The sequence below is a fragment of the Thrips palmi genome, unplaced genomic scaffold, assembly GCF_012932325.1.
Source record: "Thrips palmi isolate BJ-2018 unplaced genomic scaffold, TpBJ-2018v1 HiC_scaffold_19, whole genome shotgun sequence".
Classification (NCBI taxonomy): Eukaryota; Metazoa; Arthropoda; class Insecta; order Thysanoptera; family Thripidae; genus Thrips; species Thrips palmi.
Genome location: NW_023144628.1, coordinates 11,610,441 through 11,629,350, shown reverse-complemented (window position 1 = coordinate 11,629,350; position 18,910 = coordinate 11,610,441). Strand labels below are relative to the sequence as shown.

The 18,910-nt window shown below is 52.0% G+C and overlaps 3 protein-coding genes across 4 annotated transcripts; all 3 read right to left on the bottom strand.

Annotated features, from left to right (window-relative positions):
• Positions 1 to 392: 392 nt before the first annotated feature.
• Positions 393 to 7,176, bottom strand: LOC117645653 (ethanolaminephosphotransferase 1). Of its 2 annotated transcripts, XR_004587737.1 has the most exons (9): positions 6,901 to 7,176; positions 4,618 to 4,686; positions 4,327 to 4,519; positions 3,996 to 4,252; positions 3,747 to 3,904; positions 3,481 to 3,661; positions 3,178 to 3,369; positions 2,957 to 3,094; positions 393 to 2,805 (listed from the first exon to the last, which is right to left on the bottom strand). XR_004587737.1 is itself a non-coding variant. In XM_034385936.1 (8 exons), exons 1-8 carry the CDS (start codon positions 6,970 to 6,972, stop codon positions 3,032 to 3,034), a joined length of 1,185 nt encoding a protein of 394 aa, XP_034241827.1. In that variant the 5' UTR covers positions 6,973 to 7,176; the 3' UTR covers positions 393 to 3,031. The 2 variants fall into 2 exon arrangements, 1 of the variants encoding a protein (XP_034241827.1); XM_034385936.1 differs by having other exon boundaries at positions 393 to 3,094.
• Positions 7,177 to 7,457: 281 nt separating this feature from the next.
• On the bottom strand, positions 7,458 to 8,641 carry LOC117645917 (COMM domain-containing protein 10). The gene is made up of 4 exons (XM_034386469.1): positions 8,387 to 8,641; positions 8,088 to 8,301; positions 7,830 to 7,988; positions 7,458 to 7,752 (listed from the first exon to the last, which is right to left on the bottom strand). Exons 1-4 carry the CDS (start codon positions 8,416 to 8,418, stop codon positions 7,543 to 7,545), a joined length of 615 nt encoding a protein of 204 aa, XP_034242360.1. The 5' UTR covers positions 8,419 to 8,641; the 3' UTR covers positions 7,458 to 7,542.
• A 238-nt stretch (positions 8,642 to 8,879) lies between these two features.
• On the bottom strand, positions 8,880 to 14,352 carry LOC117645883. The gene is made up of 5 exons (XM_034386424.1): positions 14,214 to 14,352; positions 11,317 to 11,541; positions 10,943 to 11,242; positions 10,440 to 10,568; positions 8,880 to 10,369 (listed from the first exon to the last, which is right to left on the bottom strand). Exons 1-5 carry the CDS (start codon positions 14,301 to 14,303, stop codon positions 10,169 to 10,171), a joined length of 945 nt encoding a protein of 314 aa, XP_034242315.1. The 5' UTR covers positions 14,304 to 14,352; the 3' UTR covers positions 8,880 to 10,168.
• Positions 14,353 to 18,910: the final 4,558 nt, after the last annotated feature.

Below are 18,910 nucleotides of genomic sequence, written 5' to 3'. Positions count from 1 at the left end.
TCCCAAGTTTTAATCAATGTACTAACTTTGACATTACAAAAAATCCAGCATCCAAAGATCCTCATCTTGATTGAAACTATGGGGCCAATTAACTTTGATGCAGCAATCATGTGTTCTTGGTTTTCTTTTCGATATTCATCGCTCTTCCTTTTGGCTATGTTGATTTTGAGACTAATTTTTACTGCATGCATGCTGTTTAAGCGTAAGTCTGACTTCATGTTTACAAAGTCGTTTTTTCATATATTTGTACATTTTTATCCTCTTTTACTTCCACAGTTGTTCATGGCCTAAAACTTATTTACCACTTTAAGTCGTCTCTATTTATTGTCATAACTATACAATTTCTCTATCTATTGTGTTATCCTTTTGGATGAGTATTAAATAAACTTCTATCCACAATAAGAACTTTATTTGTGAGTTCCTTTTCCATGTATTCTGACAAGAACATACACTGATGATGCAAGATACTTTGTAGCAGACACACAAACACACACACACCAAACAATTGTCATTAAGAGGGTGTAAACTTTGGGTTTATACTCTCAGCAATGAACAGGGAGATTAAGTTTTGTAACAATACCTCTACAACTAGAGGTAACCCCCCTGAAACAATAATTAATACCACATGGCTGACAAAAGGAGATGATGGTCAAAAATGTTATCAGTATGGAACTTCAGACTAGCACAATACTCCACTAAAAGTAGTACACTTATTCATTCTTTGCAAAGAAGTGAGGCAAGATAAAAGCTGACAGGGTGCTACTATACCCGCTTTAAGAGTATTTTTGAAAGTATGTCTTCATTAGATACAAATCCTTATCCTTGAAATGCGAACATAAACAATTCCCACCCTCACCCTATACTTTTTTAAAAATTGTGGAAGGTGGCTGAGACAATCACGAGAAATATTTCATTAAGCAAGGAAGTCGATAGAAGGTAACAGAAAAACAACAGGTAGAGAAGAAGGAATCAAGCTACAAAGGAAGCAGTACAGTCACGCCACAATGTTTCACATAAAATTTAAATTAAACGATAAGAAAGTTCATTTGTAACACGTACAGAGACACAGCCACAATTATTCAAACACCCTGCCTCCCTTATGTTACTAATGGAATTGATTAAGTAATATACAAAGGAGCTCACAACACAAACAAATCCGACACAATCAGAACACAAGCATGGCACACAGAATGGCACAACTATAAACAAATAAAATAGGCGTCCGAGGGACAACATGTGTAAACCAAGAGCAAACACTGAGACTCGCTTAAGTAGCATGTAACTTAACAGGATTAAATAAAGCCTAAAAATAAAAAAGGAAGAAAAATAAACAAATTATATCAAAAATCTGTTTTTACTAGCTCACTAGAGAACAGATGTTATTTGAGGTAAAGAACAGGCTCCAGAATGTGCACTTTCAAATTCAAAATAATAAGGATTTTCTAATACACAAGATTATGATGATAACAGTTTAGTGGAAGTTGTCACATCATGAAGAACACAAACTGAAGCCAGACAGGAGAACAAACTATATGCATGTCTTTGTTTCATTACATAAAAATTATCTCTTACTTAGTGTATTTTATTAAATGTTGGAGACATTGTAACTTTGCACATATCCGTTCAGTTATCTCGGAAAATTTATTAACAATTATCAGAACACAATACAAGGCACTGAAGAAAATTACCACATCGATAAATTTTCAACAATGCCTCAGCCATGGTATAATAAAGATTTGCACCACAATTTGAACACAGGGCTAAAATGTCACAGTAACCTCCATTTCCTAGATCACAATAATATGATACTACAACTACACTTGTCACTTTTTCATTAGCCTGGTTATCACAAATGACAAACTTAGTCTGAATTTTAGAATATGAGTTTGACAGCAAGCAATTGTAGTTAAATATCCCAAAGTTATTGAAAGTTGTCAATATCTTCAAGATATTTTTCTAATAGAAAGAGAAAGGGCACAAAAATAAGTACTGTACTTCAAATATGGATCCAACTAAAATAATTGAGACGTATGGAATTTTTCTGAACCTCTATCATAAAAATAGAAAAATGTCACAGAACCACAGATTTTGTCGATGGAAGCATATGAAACATTTCAACATGAAATAAACATAAATAAGTACCCTCACTTAGCATGAGGAAATTTCTCTGACTTCTTTCTTTCTAGAACTCTTTAGCTGCTAACTACAAGAATGATAAATTTGATGACTGTCAATGTACTAATTATTGATGGTGATGGCAGCAGTGGAAAATAATAAGGAATGGCAACAAAGCCACATTTTGAAACTTAGGACTAAGGAGAGGAGAAATTCTCACTTTAAAGTGCATGACTTACCACTTAAAGTCTATCCTAGGAATAAGGCTTAGGATATGCAAAGTGCAAGAATAATTTGATTCAAAAATTTAAAATTAAACAAAAAGTAACAAGAATCTACTTTTTTTCTATGAATTTCCTTATATGATTGGAGTTGATAGTCCTATGGTAAACTAGGTAGGGAATGCTATGATAGCTGGGAGTTTGGAATACAATAAGGTGATTGTAACAATGCTTTTCAACAGCTAGGAAGTTTCACATCTTAATAAAGAAGACAAGAAAAAATACAAGTGAATTAACTACCTTACCAGAATCTACATATCTTAGTTTCAGCATTTCACATGAGATCTGAAGCACTTCTGGGAAGAGTTACAGGCCCTCCTTACGCTAAATGTATGATCACACACTGATTCACTCACACATACACACATAGAAAGATGCGTATAATTTCTTTGGTAATTAAGTTAAATTCCTGTATTGAACAGAAGACGAACAAACATGAGTCAAATATGTTTTAAGTCCATTCAAAACTAATTTTTGAAGGTTTTGACTCAATTGCATAATTGACAAGACAAAAGGCTTTTAAAACAAAAAAAAATGACAGGAATTAGAACCTCACATACCTGCAGTTTGCTCTTGGAATTTAACTGATTATGATCTTCAATCATAACCAGTTAACACATGTTGTCGGCTAATAGTCAATCTGTGTGTTGCCGAATTCTGAAACAATCAATGCGGAAGTGGCGGCACATTTGGCGTACCTGAAATACAAAAGAGTGTCACTGAGTGGCAAATACATAAAATACTGTGTACTGAAATTGGAAAGATATGATATTATTCTCACCACACAAGTTCCATAGTGAGTATGTGCACATATAGCTATCGTTGTGAGCAGATAGAGAAGGCCCTGCTCAAACATAAGGGATCGACCAGTGGGCAGAATCCACACACAGGCCACCACAGCACTAAGAGGTATTAGGAGTAAGTTGAAAGCATCACAACGTTGGTCACTCATTTGTGCTACAATTAATCGGCACTAGAAGTATACATGAGGAGAACAAACAAAAACATTGTTTAGTTTACAGAGAGTGGAAAACAAGAAAATTCTTGACTGAAAATTGACACTTTAAAAACTAGAGAGACTTACGCAGATATTTGAAAATATAGTCCCAATGCACAGAAACATGATCCGTGCATCTGCTGAAACAATGTCGTTAGGGGACCACACAACCCATGCAGTAGAAATTGCCATAAGCAAGCAAACTGGGAAAAGAGGTCTTACTGCTTCAACAAATGGTCGCATTCGTCCAGTGCGATTTCGGTAAGACCTTCGAATTGAAAATGAAATAGGGTAACATTAGAATCACAACATAACACAGGATGTGTTTGACTCAAAAAGAAAATGTTGCTTACAGGTAAATATTCAACAGCACAACAGGTACATTTGTAATTAATGCACTAAAATAAAAGAGGAACTCAAACAAGTGACTAGCAGTGAATCCATTCCATAATGAAAAGTACCACATTTCATGTCCAAAAATGCCTGTGATGGTAAACAAGAAAATCACAACCTGTAAAAGTAAACAAATTAAATAAGTACCATGTAGTGCAAAAATACATTATATTAATTGTCGAATTTGTAGAACCTTAGGCACAACTTACAATCATTGCACCATCATATCCCCATGGTAAAAAGAGAATTCCAGTATTGTACTTTTCCCAGTGTGAAGTGTAGAAATTAAAAAACACATTCCACAGGCAGAAAAACATTCGGAATGTAGTGAGGTCAGCACATCCAAAGGCCGAATAAAGGCATATAGGAATGAAAGCAGAAGACCAGGAGTCCAAGCCATGGTCAAACAGCTCACCCAATGGGCCACTTGTCCCTGTCCTTCTAGCTTGTTTACCATCAATGCCATCTGTAAATGAATTAATTTTAGATAGAATTCAAGATCCAATAATGTACACTTATCAAATTTAAAAATGTTTTTACCTAAGGTGTGAGCCAAGAAAAGGTTGACGGCTGCCAGCAAAAAGAGCCAGCGAGGCAGAGGTGGATCTTGAGGTTTATCAATACTAGATGCGAAGAAATTAGGATCATAATAAGCAAAAAGAACAAAGTTCACTACAGTGAAAAGGAAACCAGTAAAAGTTAAAACATTTGGAGCAATCCATGTGGGGCAAAACTGGAAAAGAACAAAAACAAAATGATTATCCCTCTATTTCTGCACTTGGATAAGTCCAAACTTAAAAAATGAAATAGGTCTTTCAACTGGAACCTTACCTTCACAACAAAATTCCAAAATGGATGAGTGATGTATTTTCCAATGGGGCTGCTGTCTATGGAACTGTACTGCAAAGACAAAATGGAACATAAAAAAATGGAGATAAGTATTAAGCAAGTACTGTACTCATCATTCTTTCACATCCTTTTCCATCAACAAAACAAGTGTGACACCATAAGAGAAACTAAACGCTAAAGCAACTGCAGAATTAAGCATCCATGATTTAATGTTTTTGCCACCTCCTCCTTTCTTACCCTCCCTGCATATGAGCTTCCCAAGGTTCCTTTTTCTATTCATCTCCTTCTACCTTCCCACCTCAGTTCAGCCACAGTAAGTGTGTAGTATCGTAGTGTGAGCATGATGACAGCAGTCTGTCAAGTCCATCACGGCTTAGAAGAACCCACTAGACATCTTTTATTTTTTTTCAGTCCAAGATACACCTTGATGCAGATAGTACGTCTTGCGTCTGCTCGAGGTAATCCCCGCTGACACTGCCACGCGCATCCATGGCCAACTACCTTGAAGGTGCTTCAAGGCGCAGCTCAGCACACAGTGGGCCAGAAGACACGTGTGACCCCACCAATGGATTCCTCGTCCGGAGAGCAATCCATTGGTGGGGTCACACGTTCGGTTCGAGTCCGCTTTAGCGACTCTGGAGCTCAAAACGCGTCTAGAGTTTTGGCCGCCTCCACCGGTCTTCTGGCCCACTGTGCAGCAGGGCCAGGGCCGGGCCAGGGAAAGCGACCATGGCAGTCCCATTCCCAAATCAAATCCCACGCCCCCTGCTGATGTCATGTCGATGTCAACCACCGTCAGCACAGGCCCCATATCGGCCATGCCGCATGCCGCGCAGGCAGGCATTCCCCATGATGGAACGGCCATGCAAATCGTGACGCAGGCGGCGCAGGCGGCGCGGCGCACCGAGACCAAGAGCCATTACCCGCGCAATCACAGTGGCGTGATACGGCCTAGGCCCGCGCGGCCTGCGTCCGGGGTGCCAACGGCAACACGTCGCCGAGCAATCAGCAATGCACCGGCCAGGCTCATTAGCTCTAGCTCGGCCTCGGCCCGCGCGGGCCGGGCCTCCTCCGACGCAGCCCGCGGGGCCGATAACCCACCCAAGCGGCCCAGCCTGCCACACGCCGCACGACCGGCACGGCCTCTCGCCGAATCAGAATCGAAGAATCGGATCGGAGCGCGGAAAGCCACTCGGCCAGTCACTCCACTCGGCCGGCGAGGCGAGGGCAGCCGCGAGGGCAGGCGCGAGGGGAGGCACGAGCGGCGTAAAAGGCGGCAGGCCGAAGTCTGCGAGGCGAGGGAGGGACCCCAGCCCAGGATGCAGTGCAATGCGTTCTACAAACAACGGAGGAGGGAGATAAAGACAGCGACAGCTCTAGCGGCAAGTCGCAGGCAAATACAGGAGCTTTGTTCCAGGAAAGAAGCACCCAAATCTGACACAGCCTGACATACACAGACGGCATTGGCAGTTGGACGGAATACAACCCATACGTCACCCAGTGGCGGTTTCAGCTCTTGCAGTGTAATGGACATTGTATGAAACATTTCACACCAGACAAGCTAAGTTTCTCATGTCATATCACTTGCACTAAAATAAAACAGTGTTGTGTGGGAGGCAATCAAACAACTAAGACAAATTATACTTTAGAAATTTCCCTCCTTTCAATTGACGATCAATTGTGTGGGACCTTCACTGATTTCTTCAGATCTTCCAAAAATTATTAAACATTAGATCCGAAAATAAGAAATCTGAAAGCAAGAGACGTCTACCGACAAAATGGACATCACAGGCAATTACCTCGGACCGTTGATAATGTATAAAAAGTCAAGTCAAATACTGACATAAACTACAAATGCCATTCAATTAAGTTGCATGGGTCATGGCAACTTAGAAATAAAAGGAGATAAATGTTTTAAAGATTTCCTTTTAGCTAAAAACTTAATGACAGTTTGTCAAATGAGACTGAAAGTGGTTAATTGAGTGACTGTCATGCTCATCATTACAAGTTTATAAGACGACAAACGTTCAAGGCTACTCTTGTGTTCAAAGTCCAGCAGGACGACAGTGTGGCAGGTCTAACGCACATTGTAGAGTTCAAATTAACCTAGTGGAACTAATCTGTCCTAGGTAACCTATCATCGTGCCACTCTGCGAATTAGATTCCGCCTGAAGTAGATAATTGTGGTTGACAAAAACATCAGGCAATTTAATTAATTCACACACAAAATGTGTGTTGAAAAATTGATTGCAGATAACTCCTTACCTTGTACGTTTCAAACCCGGCCAACTCTTGAGACGAGAGGTACTCGTGATCCAAAAGCTTGAAGTTACTCATTATGTTTAATGGCAAAAACTATTTTCAACTCAGGGACTGAGAGCTAGAGACTTCATTGACAACTGAAAACGCCGCTAACCTTCATTCATGCACTCTAACAGTTAATTCACGACAAAATCGGTGGAGCCACATTGAATCATTGTACGACTGCTCGTCATGGATACGTTTTTCACTGGCCTTCTGATCCTACCACGACACGGCAAGGCATGGCCGTGCGAGACTAGCCGTTGGTAACTATGGAGGATGAGAACAAAAGCAGAACAAATCAAAATTAGCGGCAGCAGTTTAGCTCCCGTGTTAAAGAAAAACGTAAAAATTGCTAAAGTTTTATTGTTGTTGGGTTTTTTTGAGAAATCTTTGTTAACGTGACAGAGGTCAATGACTTGTGACATAACAGTTACATCTCAAGATGTCTTTTTTTTTGTTACTTTGGTTTGTAGCTTGCATGCCACTTGGAGGAGAGGGAAATTTGAATTTGTGCGGTGAAGACATTTTTAAGAAAATAGTTTATTAATCGTTCATATAGAAAAGTAAACAAACAATGTAAGAAAGAAAATTTCTCATGACAAATCACTTTAGCGCATCAAGCTGGGTTTGAATTTTTTCAAGGTTTTGGTACAGTTTCTGTAGTTGAGGTTTGTGCATCTCTAATTTAACTTTCCGATTGTTGTCACTGTCCCCTGATTGAAGAAGGAGCTCTAGCAATGCAACAGGCTCTTTCCGTTTTGATATCTTGTCAGACGAGGTTTCTACATTAAGAAGCCAAGTCATATCTGCAAACTGCATAAACACAATGATCAAGATATGTTACAAACATCCAAACTAGAAGATCCAGCAGAAGTATTTTATTACGGTACCTGGTATGGTAGAACTGATCGTTTCCGTAAGCTCTCAACGATCAAGCTTGCATTTGATTCCCACACAGATGCAACAGCAGCAGCCCTTTCTTGTTCCAGCTTTAGGTCTTCTATAAGTTTGCTTTTGAGGCTGTCAGGCTTAATGATGTGATATGCTGACTGAAAATGAAAAACAAAATTTAACAAACTGTTCATGAAATAAGGAAGCAGACCTGGTGGTCTATAGACGGAAACAAGTTTTTATTTTATGACGTGCACCTGCTGTAAGATGAGACTAGCGGTATCAATAACAAGTCGAACATCTTTTAATTGTAAGCCCAGAGACTTTTCCAGTTTTGATTCTTCATCTTCAGTGAAGGGAGATGATATTCCCTTGACAGAATCTCGCTGCATGAATGTGGCAATTCTATTTAGGAGCAAACGTAGTTTGGCTGGTTCTATACTGTTGATCAATGTAACTCCCTTCTGAAACCTGATAACACGCATAAATAACCTCAGTAATAGAAGAAAAACGGTATTATTGCTCATTTTTAAATAAAAGAAAAGAATTTTCCTACTTTGGTGTAACTTGAATCCAGCTTGATGACATTTTGTTTCAAACGGTAGAATTCTAAGACAAAAGCTGTGCTCCCTGGGTGGGAGGCCACTTCTCTTACGGTCCTTTTTTGTTTAATTTTTTCAAAGATTCATTTACTTTCCTAAACAGTTTCTGAAAGTTTGGCAGCTGCTGGCTGTTGTCAGTTGTCAGTCGTCGTCTGCTCTCTTTTCAGTGCAATAGATATTTTTCATACCGAATCGCCAAGTGACGTGGTGGCCAGCCTGCTTCGTTATCATCGCTCAAAATAAAGGCGGGAACATGCAAGTGGAGAAAAACGAAATGAACCGGCGGAAGAATCGCAAGTGCCCAGAGCTCAGACTGCGCACATACTATTTACTAACGAAGCACGCACTGTCACACCAGCCAATAGTGATTGAGAATGTCCGGGGTAAAGTGTCGTCAAAACAGCAGCACAGAGGAGTTTTTCTATAGATAATTTATTAAGTTTGTGGAAGAATGGGATAGGTTTTACATAGTTATAACTGCCAAAAGGACACAACAAAACACAAAACATTTTAGATATTTTCTGCGTAAAATTGCGTTTATTGTTGTACACCTATAGGTGGCTCCTTCGAACGTCCTCAAGGGTTTATAACGCCACCCTCTCAAGCGACACAAATTAAACAGAATAAAATAACAATATCACAGTACTCATTAAAATAGTAACATACAATATCATGTGCAACAACAATTTTTACCTTTCAACAAGTTTTTAACTACATATCGCAATCGCTCACGGTCCCTTGCACCGAGTTCCACGTGCGGCATTTAGGAAAGAAATGAACTCAAACGTATTGTTAAACGAACTATGCTAGGATAAATCGCAAAGATCAACGGGAAAACAACGTAAGTCTCAGGAGGACCAGCCTTTGACCCATTTGTACACTGAGAACGTGTACTTTTAAAATGCGGATTGTTGCTGAAAAGGTATCACAAATACAAGATACAAAATGAAATGATTTTATAAAATATGGGGGAGTAATGGAACAATTTGATAAAATATGGGGGGAAAGAAATTATGAATAAATCCAAAGACTATGGACGACTACAGGCCGGTGTAGCGGTAGTCCTTGTCGTCGCTCAAAGTTTAGTGACTAGCATACAGACACCCCGAACGATACAATAGGGGAAGGATTAGAGAAAGAGAGATGTGCTTTCGAACTACGTCACGGCACGAAAATACACACGATCACAAATCCAAGCTCCAACCGTCCGAGGTCAGGCCATGGTCAGGCACTAGACGAGAATTGACGCTTGGGGACGGTTTCGGTACAAACTACAAACGTGCAGCCCGTTAGTCTTTTGCACGTTGCTTGCCTCTTCATTCGTTACACTAAAACTAGGAAGGCCCGAGACGACTATCTCGTTCACATTGTCTAAAATTCGAGCATTACATCTGATTTGTTCCATCAGCCATGTTCAGTCCGCGTGACTTTCCAGTAAAAATTCCGTTGATAAAAAAATTAGGTGCATTGTAAAGGGCGAAATTCTGAAGAAAACAGCACCTTTGTACAAGACAGCTTGAATACAAGCGGCGAGGCGTTGGGGGCAGCGGCCCCAGCAATCTTCCCCCCGAAGCTAGACGCAGGCTGGACGCGCTAACGTCGGCGACCGGGAGGCGAGAGGCGCGCAGGACTAGGACGGACTGGAGAGTGGCGAGCATGGCGAGGGTGAGCACTGCTTCGCCGTCGAGGGCGTCCGCACCCCGCGCAGGCCCTGGCAGGCCGCACGCGGCATCCCCCTAGGGCACTTCGGCCTTCTTGGCGGCGCTGGCGAGCGGGGACTTGGGCGGCGTCCTGGTGCCGTGTCCGGGACTGGGCAAGGGGAAGCGCTCAAGCTCGGCGATGGGCGTCGCCTCCTCCAGGCGCAGCTTGTCCACCACGGGCGAGCGGAGCGGTTGGTCGGCGGCGGTGGCGCCGGACACCAGCCCGAGGGCCAGGGCCTGCAACACACTGTCGGTGAGCACGGCGTCGAGGAGGCAGACGAGGTCGACGGGGAGGCCAAGTCCTTACCCTGGGCGGCAAGGGGGACTGCGCCTTCACCGAGCAGGCGTCCTCGGTGACGCTGGCGGAGTCATCGTCGCCGTCGTCGGCTGCGTCCACCGCGACGATGTCCACGGCGGGCCCCCCGTTCGGCACACCCTGCGAAACAAAGAGCGGTGAGTGAGGCTCGAGCGCTGCCGCTGAGCTGCCGAGCCTGCCGCCCTGCCGCCTGCGAAGAGCGAGGTAGGCCGGCCCGCGGCGAGCAGCGACCCAGCGGGTTGCCTACGTGCCTCTTGCAGGCGCCTTCCAAAGACGGCGGGGCGGATTCGCGCCGCGCAACTTTTTATCAGTGAAGGTAAGTTTTTAGCAGATGATGCATTAACCATGAAGCGCTGCCGCGCTCGACCCGGCGCGGCCACCGCACGTACGCCGACGTCAAGTGGTGGACTTTGTAGGTATTGGACCGAGTATCCTGAAATTTTCATCGGGTGGTGGAGGCAGGCCAGCCCGGTTTCGTACTTCGTATTTCGTACCTCGCCGTGGTGCTGCAGCGCGTCGTGGCGCGCCTGGATGTCGGACATGAGCCTCTGCGGCTGCGGCGAGTCCTCCGGGAGGTCCTCCGGCGGGTCCTCCGGGAGGTCCTGGATGCCGTCCTGCCCGTCGATGCTGTCCTGGACCCGCAGCGGCACCACGGCCACCACGTCGGGGGGCGGCGCGGGCCTCGGCGACGGCGGCGCGACGTGCCGGTGGCGGCTGGGGGGCTCGTCCACGCGGTAGCCGTTGTACGCCGCGTAGCCCAAGGGGCCCGCGTCGTAGCCCACCTGGTTGCCGTACTGCGCCGAGCGTCACATCGTCAGTGGGCAGTTAGTTTCCACAGCACTTTCACCAACAGAGTCACTGTGCTCACCGAGTACGGGGGGTTGCCGTCGGAGCCGGTGCTGAGGTCCGGCTGCGACAGCCCGGTCTCCGCCCCCTTGGTCAGCGCGGGGGTGGTGGCGGTGGCTGGCGGCTGGTGCACGATGGCCTTCTGGTCCGAGTAGGCCGTGGCGGGTGGCGGCGGCGGCAGGCTGGGCGCGTACAGCTGCGGCGTCGCCAGGGCCTCGTCGTACATGTGGTCCTCCGGGCCGAACTCCTGGAAGCGAAGCGAAGCGTCAACAAATCACCTCGGCGGACGGCCCGGGCCAATGCAGCCTACAGCCAACTGAGCCGCGCTTGCCGCTGGGAGGCGCGTCGAGTCCGTGTCCCCAGGGACGCGAGCCCTGCGTGCTGCGCGCTGCGTGCTAGTGTTTCCCGAAGCCCCCGCCTCGTCCCCGAGGGATTCTCAAGAATCTCGCGACGCCCCAGCGCATCCCAGCCCCGCTGCCGGCGTTGCCGGCGCTGCCCCCCGTAGGGCCACCTGGCCCTTGCACGCCCCACCCTCACCTCACCCTCTGGCACTCTCCCCTGAGAAACTCTCCAGGAAACTTGGGGCGTCCGCGCTGGTTCACGCCGCCGAGAGGCCCTCCCCGTCGACTCCCCGTCCTTCCCCAGCGGAGGGGGTCTTAAGCACGTTAGGCACGTCACGGGTAACATAGTTGCTTTCTTAAAGAGCTTCCTGCGCCCGGGCGGCACGGGGTGGCCACCCTAAAAACTCGTATCAGAGACCGCCTCTCGGCAAGGACGCGAGCGGGGCACAGTGGGTCAGAAGACCGGTGGAGGTGGCCAAAACTCTTGGCGCGTTTTGAACTCCAGAGCCGCTAAATGAGACTCGAATCGAACGTGTGACCCCACCAATAGATTCCTCGTTCGGAGAGCAATCCATTGGTGTGGTCACACGTTCGGTTCGAGTCCGCTTTAGCGACTCTGGAGCTGAAAACGCGTCTAGAGTTTTGGCCGCCTCCACCGGTCTTCTGGCCCACTGCGCGGGGCGCCGCGTGGCGGGGCGGGGCGGGGCGGGGGGTTTATGGTCCCTGGGACGGACGTCCAGTGCCGCACTCGGCCTGCCCCTCTTCCTCTCTCTGAATCCATATTGATGGTGCGCCGAGACGCTCTCCGTGTGGTCAGTCAGCGTGGCCGAGCGTGCGGGGCGCGGCGGCCATCGCGGACATACGTGCGAAGAGTCCTGGGGGAGGCGAAGGCAGCGCCAGACAAAGTGCTCACCGTGGCAAAAAAGAAATAAAAGGGAGGGAAAAGAAGCAAGAGCCATTACCCCGCTTTTATTTCTAGCCGTTCTGGACCGGGTCCTGCTTGGGCTGCTCGGGCTGCTTGGCCACAGCGTGCTGCTGTTTGTGCTCACAGCGACGCCCCCACAACGCACTCCGTCACCAGGCGCCGCGAGGACTGCTGTTTGCCGGGGTGCATGAGCACGCGCCGCGAGTGGCCGCGGACCGTGAGTTGTGGAGGTGCAGTCAGGTGGAAGGCGTGATAGCTGTGTGGGCAGCGCGGCCAGCCACGGGCCGCCCACCACAATGCCCACAATACACAGGCTGCACAGTGTACACGCGCCGTTCGACAACGGGGGCGTTTGGGGGGAATGAATCGAGGCGCGCGGTCCGCTGCCCGACAGCCGAGCTGGCAGCCCTGCCGCCTGCCACCGCGGGCCCTACAGCAGACCGATGCCGAGAGTCGTTTTCGTCGCTCTGTCCCTCTCGCACCTACACGGGACGCCCTGAGTGCGAGAGAGACAGAGCGACGAAAAAGACTCTCGGACTCAGTCTGCCGGCAGCGGCACGAAGCCACCCACTCGGCCCTGCTCTTTATTTGACTCGTCGGCTCGGCGCCTCCGATAGCTTTGTCGTTTTTGCTGCGGGATTAGCCTCATCCCCGCCTTATCCCGTAGCGCGGCGTAGCGTTCCGTCCTCGCCCGGCGCGCCTCGCCGACCCGCCCCCTTTAAAAGCCGTGGCGCGGGGCGAGCTGCCTGGGGCTGCCTAGCCCTACTTGTCCTGCCGCCTGACTGCCGCGTTAGAGTAATGACGCCCCCTCCCCCACCCCCCGGCCGGCGCCACCCGCCGCCCCCCGCCCACGGCAAAGCAGGCGGTGGTGGGCACCAGCAGCACCCTCTTCGCCTCTTCTCCGCTCGTCTCGCGAAATGTGACTTACATAATTGATGGTCAAGCAGAGGAGCGCCGCACTGCCGCAAGTTTGCCGAGCCGTGCCACGCCGCGCCGCGCCGCGCCACGCCACGCCAAGCAGGGCCGGCACAGTGGGCCAGATGACCGGTGGAGGCGGCCAAAACTCGAGATGCGTTTTGAGCTCCAGAGTCGCTAAATGGACTTGAACCGAGCGTGTGACCCCACCAATGGATTCCTCGTCCGGGAGCAATCCATTTGTGGGTCACACGTTCGGTTCGAGTCCCATTTAGCGACTCTGGAGCTCAAACGCGTCTCGAGTTTTGGCCGCCTCAACCGGTCTTCTGGCCCACTGTGGCGGCCACTCGCCTCAACGACCACCTCCTCACTGCCGGTGCCGGCGCTGCCGTGCGTGCGTCGTGTCACGTCGCGTCGCCGGAGCCATTGCCCAAATAATCAGGTTAGAGGGGCGCTGGCTTGGCGCTGGCTTGGCGCTCCCCCAGGCCCTGGCACACTCCCTTCGAGGCTCCCCCTGGAGTCCCCCGGGCTCCCTCGGGCGCTCCCGGATCCCCCGCCTCCTCCGACCCTGATCCGGCTAGCTCGGCTAGCTCGGCGCCGAACGGTCCCAGGGGCCGTGTCGACTCTCCGGCGGGGTGGTCATTGCCGCGACATTGCCGGGGGCGAGGCTGCCGTGCCGACAGGGGCGCCGTGGCGGTGTGTGTAACCGGCGGCGACGAACGGGAGCTCAGTACTCACACTCTCCACAATCTCCTCCTTCTCGACGATCAGGTGGTTGTTGTGCATGGTGAGCGTGATGACGGAGCCGTTGGAGGAGCGCGACGACATGGTGTTGTGCTGCGTCTGGCGGTGCGGCGGCGGCGCCCCGCTGCCCGGCAGGCCGTCCATCCCCGGGCCGCAGACCACGCTGACGCTGTGGTTGGCGTAGGGCGCCACGCCGCGCCCCGACTCGGCGTCGTCGGACGCCAGCACCGTGAACTGCGACTCGCTGGTCTTGAGCTGCAACAAGATGGGGGCATCAAGCGAGTGCGGCCGTCGGTCTGTCTCTCTCGCACCGGTATGGAGCGCCCCATGAGTGCGAGAGAGAGACCTGCCTCTCTGAATCAGTCTGCAGGCACGACGTTTCCGCCCTCCTCGTGGAACCAAGTGCAGTTCGAGGGGTGAATCACTCAGCGTCCTAGTGTCACAGAGTCACATGAGGCGGGTGAAGTACAACCTTGTTTTACTCATAATTTCACATTCGGAAAACGTGATAAGACTTATTACGCATTAACCGCCAAATCGGTCGCAAAACTAGTGATTTTCGTTCTTTTTGAACTTGTGAGTACCATGAGTACGGGAAATTTGATACACTGAGTGCACGAGTTTCACCCCTCGGTGCAGTTTGCGCATCATTACGGGGGCCTCGTGGTCCGTCCCGTCCCCACCGGCCCGTCCCCGCCGGCCCAGGCCCGGCCGAGGGCCCGGCCGGCATCCTGGAAGTGATTCGGAAAGTTTTCTGATTCCCTCTGCGTCTCCGCCGAGGTCTCCGCGCGGGGACCAGTGGAGAAAGGCGCAGACGAGAAGTCGTCGCCCCGGCCAGCCAGCCAGCACCACACCACCACCCCCACACACAAAATACAAGACGGAGTTCCGGCCCAGCTGCAAGAAGTATCTCGTGGCCGGGCCAGAGGAACTCAGAGGGAACTCCTCACAGTCGGTCGAAGATCAAGCCCCGCCCGCCGCCCCGCCCCGCCCCGGCCCGCCCCGCCCCGCCCCGCCAACTTTAAGGGCAGCGCAACGCGATACCGCGTCGGGCGTGGATTTCAGTTCCCTGATTCGGGCCGTGTTTTGCGCCGTCCTCGTGTCACCGTGCGACGCACCGGTCTGGATCGATGCACCGGCCCAGCACGCGGTCCAGGCCGTGGTCCAGGCCGCGGTCCGCACCGGCCACAAACTGATTAAAACTTTGCCTGTCGGCTTTCACGAAGACCGTGCGGCCTGCCTGCCTGCCCCGGACACCCCTTGCCGTCGCGGCCCCAGCCTCCCGTTCCGAACAGCATCGTCGCTCTGTCTCTCTCGCACCGCTGTCTGGCAGGTGCGAGGGAGACGGAGCGACGCAAGCGCTGCTCGGGTTCGGCCTGCAGGCGGCCGGCCGGGCCACTAACTTTGGTACCGCCGGGCCGGCTGCCGGCTGCCCCAGTGTTCCAGTGTTGCCGACCGCAGGCCGCCGCCGCAGGCTCTGGGGGCTGATGGCTGGGACGGCAGCGCGGGGGCCGCGCCCTCGCCGCCCCCGCCTGCGCCGGCGTCTTCAACGAGTTAATCGTGGTGGCGTCGGGCAGCCGGGGGGAGCCGTGGCCTCGGGGGTCCGGAGGGGGCCGGTCGAGTCGACAGAATGCAGCGATTAGAGGACGGAGTTTCCCGTCTCTATCCCGCACCCCCCGGCCGCCCCTGCCCCCGGCGCGAGGGGAAGAAGTAAAGTCGACGCTCGCTCGCTCGTCGATTTCGCGGACGATTGCACCGGCTGCACCGCACCGCACCACACCGCGCCGCCCTTTGACTTTAGGCGAGCCTGTTGGTGCCCCGCACCTCGTAAGGGGACGCCGAGGCCGTGCCCTGGCCGTGCCTGCGCCGCGGCGCTCACCGGCTGCCTCCTTTTTCTCCTGCGGACCGATTCCGAGAGGTTACTCTCCGTCGCTCTGTCTCTGTCTCACTCAGGGCCTCCCAGAGGGGGTGCGAGGGAGACAGAGCGACGGTGCAAATTGTTCGGAATCGCTCGGCGGGGCCATTTGCAGCAGCGAAGCCTCGCTCTTCTGCATTGTGCTGCAGCGCACACTCACGCACGCACACACCACACACTCACACATAATCGCACGCGCGCCACACACACACACACACACACACACACACACACGAGCGCGCGCCCTACCGGCACTTCCGCATGCCCGGCCGGCCTGGTAGTCTGCACTTTGTCCGTGGTGGGCGGGGCCATGGCGGGGCGGGGGGGGGTGAGGTTGGCGGCGAGAGGGAGATATGCAGATCCCATAGAGCGCGTCCACGGAGGTCGAGGGAAGAAGCGGGACCCGGCAGTGAGGCGGGGCGCGGTCAGGTGCGGTCCGCGACGGCACGGCTTCCATAAAACATGAAACTGCCGTTCCGCTTCATTGATCTCGATGGCTTCTCCATCCATTCATGGCGGCGGGTCGCAATCTCGCGGCACGTCGTGCACGTCGAGCACGCCGTCTCCCCGGCCGACCCGTCCCGGCCACCGTCCGCGGACGATTCCGCGCCGGCCGACGGCCGGCCGAGTTTTTATCCGCATGTCATTCTTCTCGCTTTTAATCTTTTATTTTTGCGGAAGGGCCCCCTGCGCGGTGCAGCGAAGGGCGAGGGGTGGGGAGCGGAGGACGCAGGGCAACGCAGGGCCAGTGGACCGAGCTTGGGGGCGGCGGGGGCGGCGGGGGCGGCAGGGCTGCAGCGGCGGCGGTGATGCTGGTGGCAGCGGCATCTCTTATCGATTGTGCGGGGGAGGAGCGCGGAGGACGGCGTGGACGTGGCGGGCGGGGAGGCGGGGAAGGCGCGCCCCCCGCACAGCTGATTGTCCACGCCCACCCTGGACCCCCCTGCCCCTGCCCCCTACCCTCCCTCTTGCAGTGCCGTATACTGCACGCGTGACGACACGTAGGCCGGCCCCGGCTGGTCCCGCGGGAGAATCCCTGCATATTTAATTTTATTTAAAACAGGGCAACTACCGGCGCTGCCGTCGGCGAGGGGTCGGCCCCGCGACCTCAAGCGACTACCCTCCGTGCGCGGCAGTGCCGGGGAGTAGCGGGTCTTCCTTCCGGGTGTGCACCGGTGTGCACCGGCGGGGCCGTGCGGGGAAAGCCTCCTCCCCCTTCCGGCCGTGCGGGTCTGCTGCCCTGCTCCAGCCTGCTCCAGCCTGCTCCAGCCTGCTTCCCCGCGCGTGCGCCCCGACACCTCCCTCGGCCGCACGCCACGTAGCCGTGGCGGGGCGGGGCGGGGCGGGGCGGGGCGGGGCGCGAGCTGCGGGTTGCCCATGTCGCGACAAAGGGGCGCGGTATTGTTCGGGGATTTGGGAACGAGGCCGACCCGGGTATAGGACGGTACGACGGTGCGACGGAACAGATTGTTGGGGTGATTGGAAATGATTTAGTCATTGAAATGGTCAATGAAATGGTTAAAAATGATTGGAATGGTGGAAATTGATTGGAAATGCCATTGTTTCGGTGGCCGCACAGCGATCGCCAGCAGTGGTGCACCCCCTCGATCACACAGTGTACTGGATGCCCCACCGCCGCGCCCCACGGGCCCTGTATGGCGCCGTCGCGCTGAGGCCTTTCTTTCAGAGAACAGAAAAAAGGGCCTGGAAAGGCGAAGGGGGTGGGGGAGGGGGGGTCGAAATGACTGGACAGGCCGGGAGACAATGAGGGATGTCGCCTTTATCATGCGAGCAGCGGAAGAGGAAGGGAGAGAGAAAGAGAGGAAGAGCAGATTTGGGCTCGGGGCGGATATCAGTTTGACCTCTCAGTTGATGCCCCATATCCGAGAACGGGATTTTCCAGAAGAATATTCATATTCCTATCAATATTCACGTCAAATGAGAAGCAGGTCGGTTAATTGAAAAAGACCCCTTTCTCCCTCTCTCTCTCTCTCTCTCTCTCTCTCTCCTCTCTCTCTCTCTCTCCCTCTCTCTCTCTCTCTCGCACCCCTGCGAGTCAGCCCGTGAGTGGGAGAGAGAAAGTAGTGCGGCGGCCAGCACGGGGGCATCCGGCAGCAGGCGTCACGACGGACGCGCCCCGCCAAAACATATATTTGCGCCGGGCGCTTGGTGCGAGGCAACAGCTCCCTCAGGCCCAGGTGTGTGTCTGGGTGTATCGCATCGCCTCGTTCGCCCGCCCTTCTCTCTCTCCTCTCTCTCTCTCTCCTCTCTCTCTCTCGCCCTCTCTCTCTCTCTCCCTCTCCTCTCTCTCTCTCTCGCTTTCTCTCTCCTCTCTCTCTCGGCTCTCTCTCTCTCTCTCTCTTCTCTCCTCTCCCTCTCTCTATCGCTCTCTCTCTCTCCTCTCTCTCTCTTCTTCTCTCTCTCTCTCCACTCTCTCTCTCTCTCTCTCTCTCTCTCTCTCTCACACACACACACACACACGCACACGCACGCACACGCACGCACACACCCACAAACACATCACGCACGCTCGTTCCACGACGACGTGGGTTCGCTCCGCCGCATCTTGCCTCTCCGCAGCTGTTTCCACAAACTGGCAGTGCGTCTCCCTAGCTCCCTCCCTGCCTCCCTGCCTGCCTGCCTGTCTCTGTGTGGCACGCCGCGGTCGAGCTCCACAGCCGCAGCTCATAGACTGATGCCGAACATCGTTTTCAATCATTTATTGGCGTGGAGAGGTTTAAAGAGAGAGGGGAGAGAGAGAGGGGAGAGAGAGAGA

Excerpts from the sequence above, each read along its gene's own strand:
- LOC117645917 (XM_034386469.1), bottom strand. The coding sequence starts at position 8,418 with ATGTCATCAAGCTGGATTCAAGTTACACCAAA. Across the intron at positions 8,302-8,386 it reads TGGATTCAAGTTACACCAAA|GTTTCAGAAGGGAGTTACAT; the intron begins GTAGGAAAATTC and ends GCGTGTTATCAG. Across the intron at positions 7,989-8,087 it reads CTAGTCTCATCTTACAGCAG|TCAGCATATCACATCATTAA; the intron begins GTGCACGTCATA and ends TTTCATTTTCAG.
- LOC117645883 (XM_034386424.1), bottom strand. The coding sequence starts at position 14,303 with ATGTCGTCGCGCTCCTCCAACGGCTCCGTCATCACGCTCACCATGCAC. Across the intron at positions 11,243-11,316 it reads ACGGCAACCCCCCGTACTCG|TACGGCAACCAGGTGGGCTA; the intron begins GTGAGCACAGTG and ends CGCTCGGCGCAG. Across the intron at positions 10,569-10,942 it reads CGCTGCAGCACCACGGCGAG|GGTGTGCCGAACGGGGGGCC; the intron begins GTACGAAATACG and ends TTTGTTTCGCAG.
- LOC117645653 (XM_034385936.1), bottom strand. The coding sequence starts at position 6,972 with ATGAGTAACTTCAAGCTTTTGGATCACGAGTACCTCTCGTCTCAAGAG. Across the intron at positions 4,687-6,900 it reads CCGGGTTTGAAACGTACAAG|TACAGTTCCATAGACAGCAG; the intron begins GTAAGGAGTTAT and ends TTGTCTTTGCAG. Across the intron at positions 3,095-3,177 it reads CTCACTATGGAACTTGTGTG|GTACGCCAAATGTGCCGCCA; the intron begins GTGAGAATAATA and ends TTTGTATTTCAG.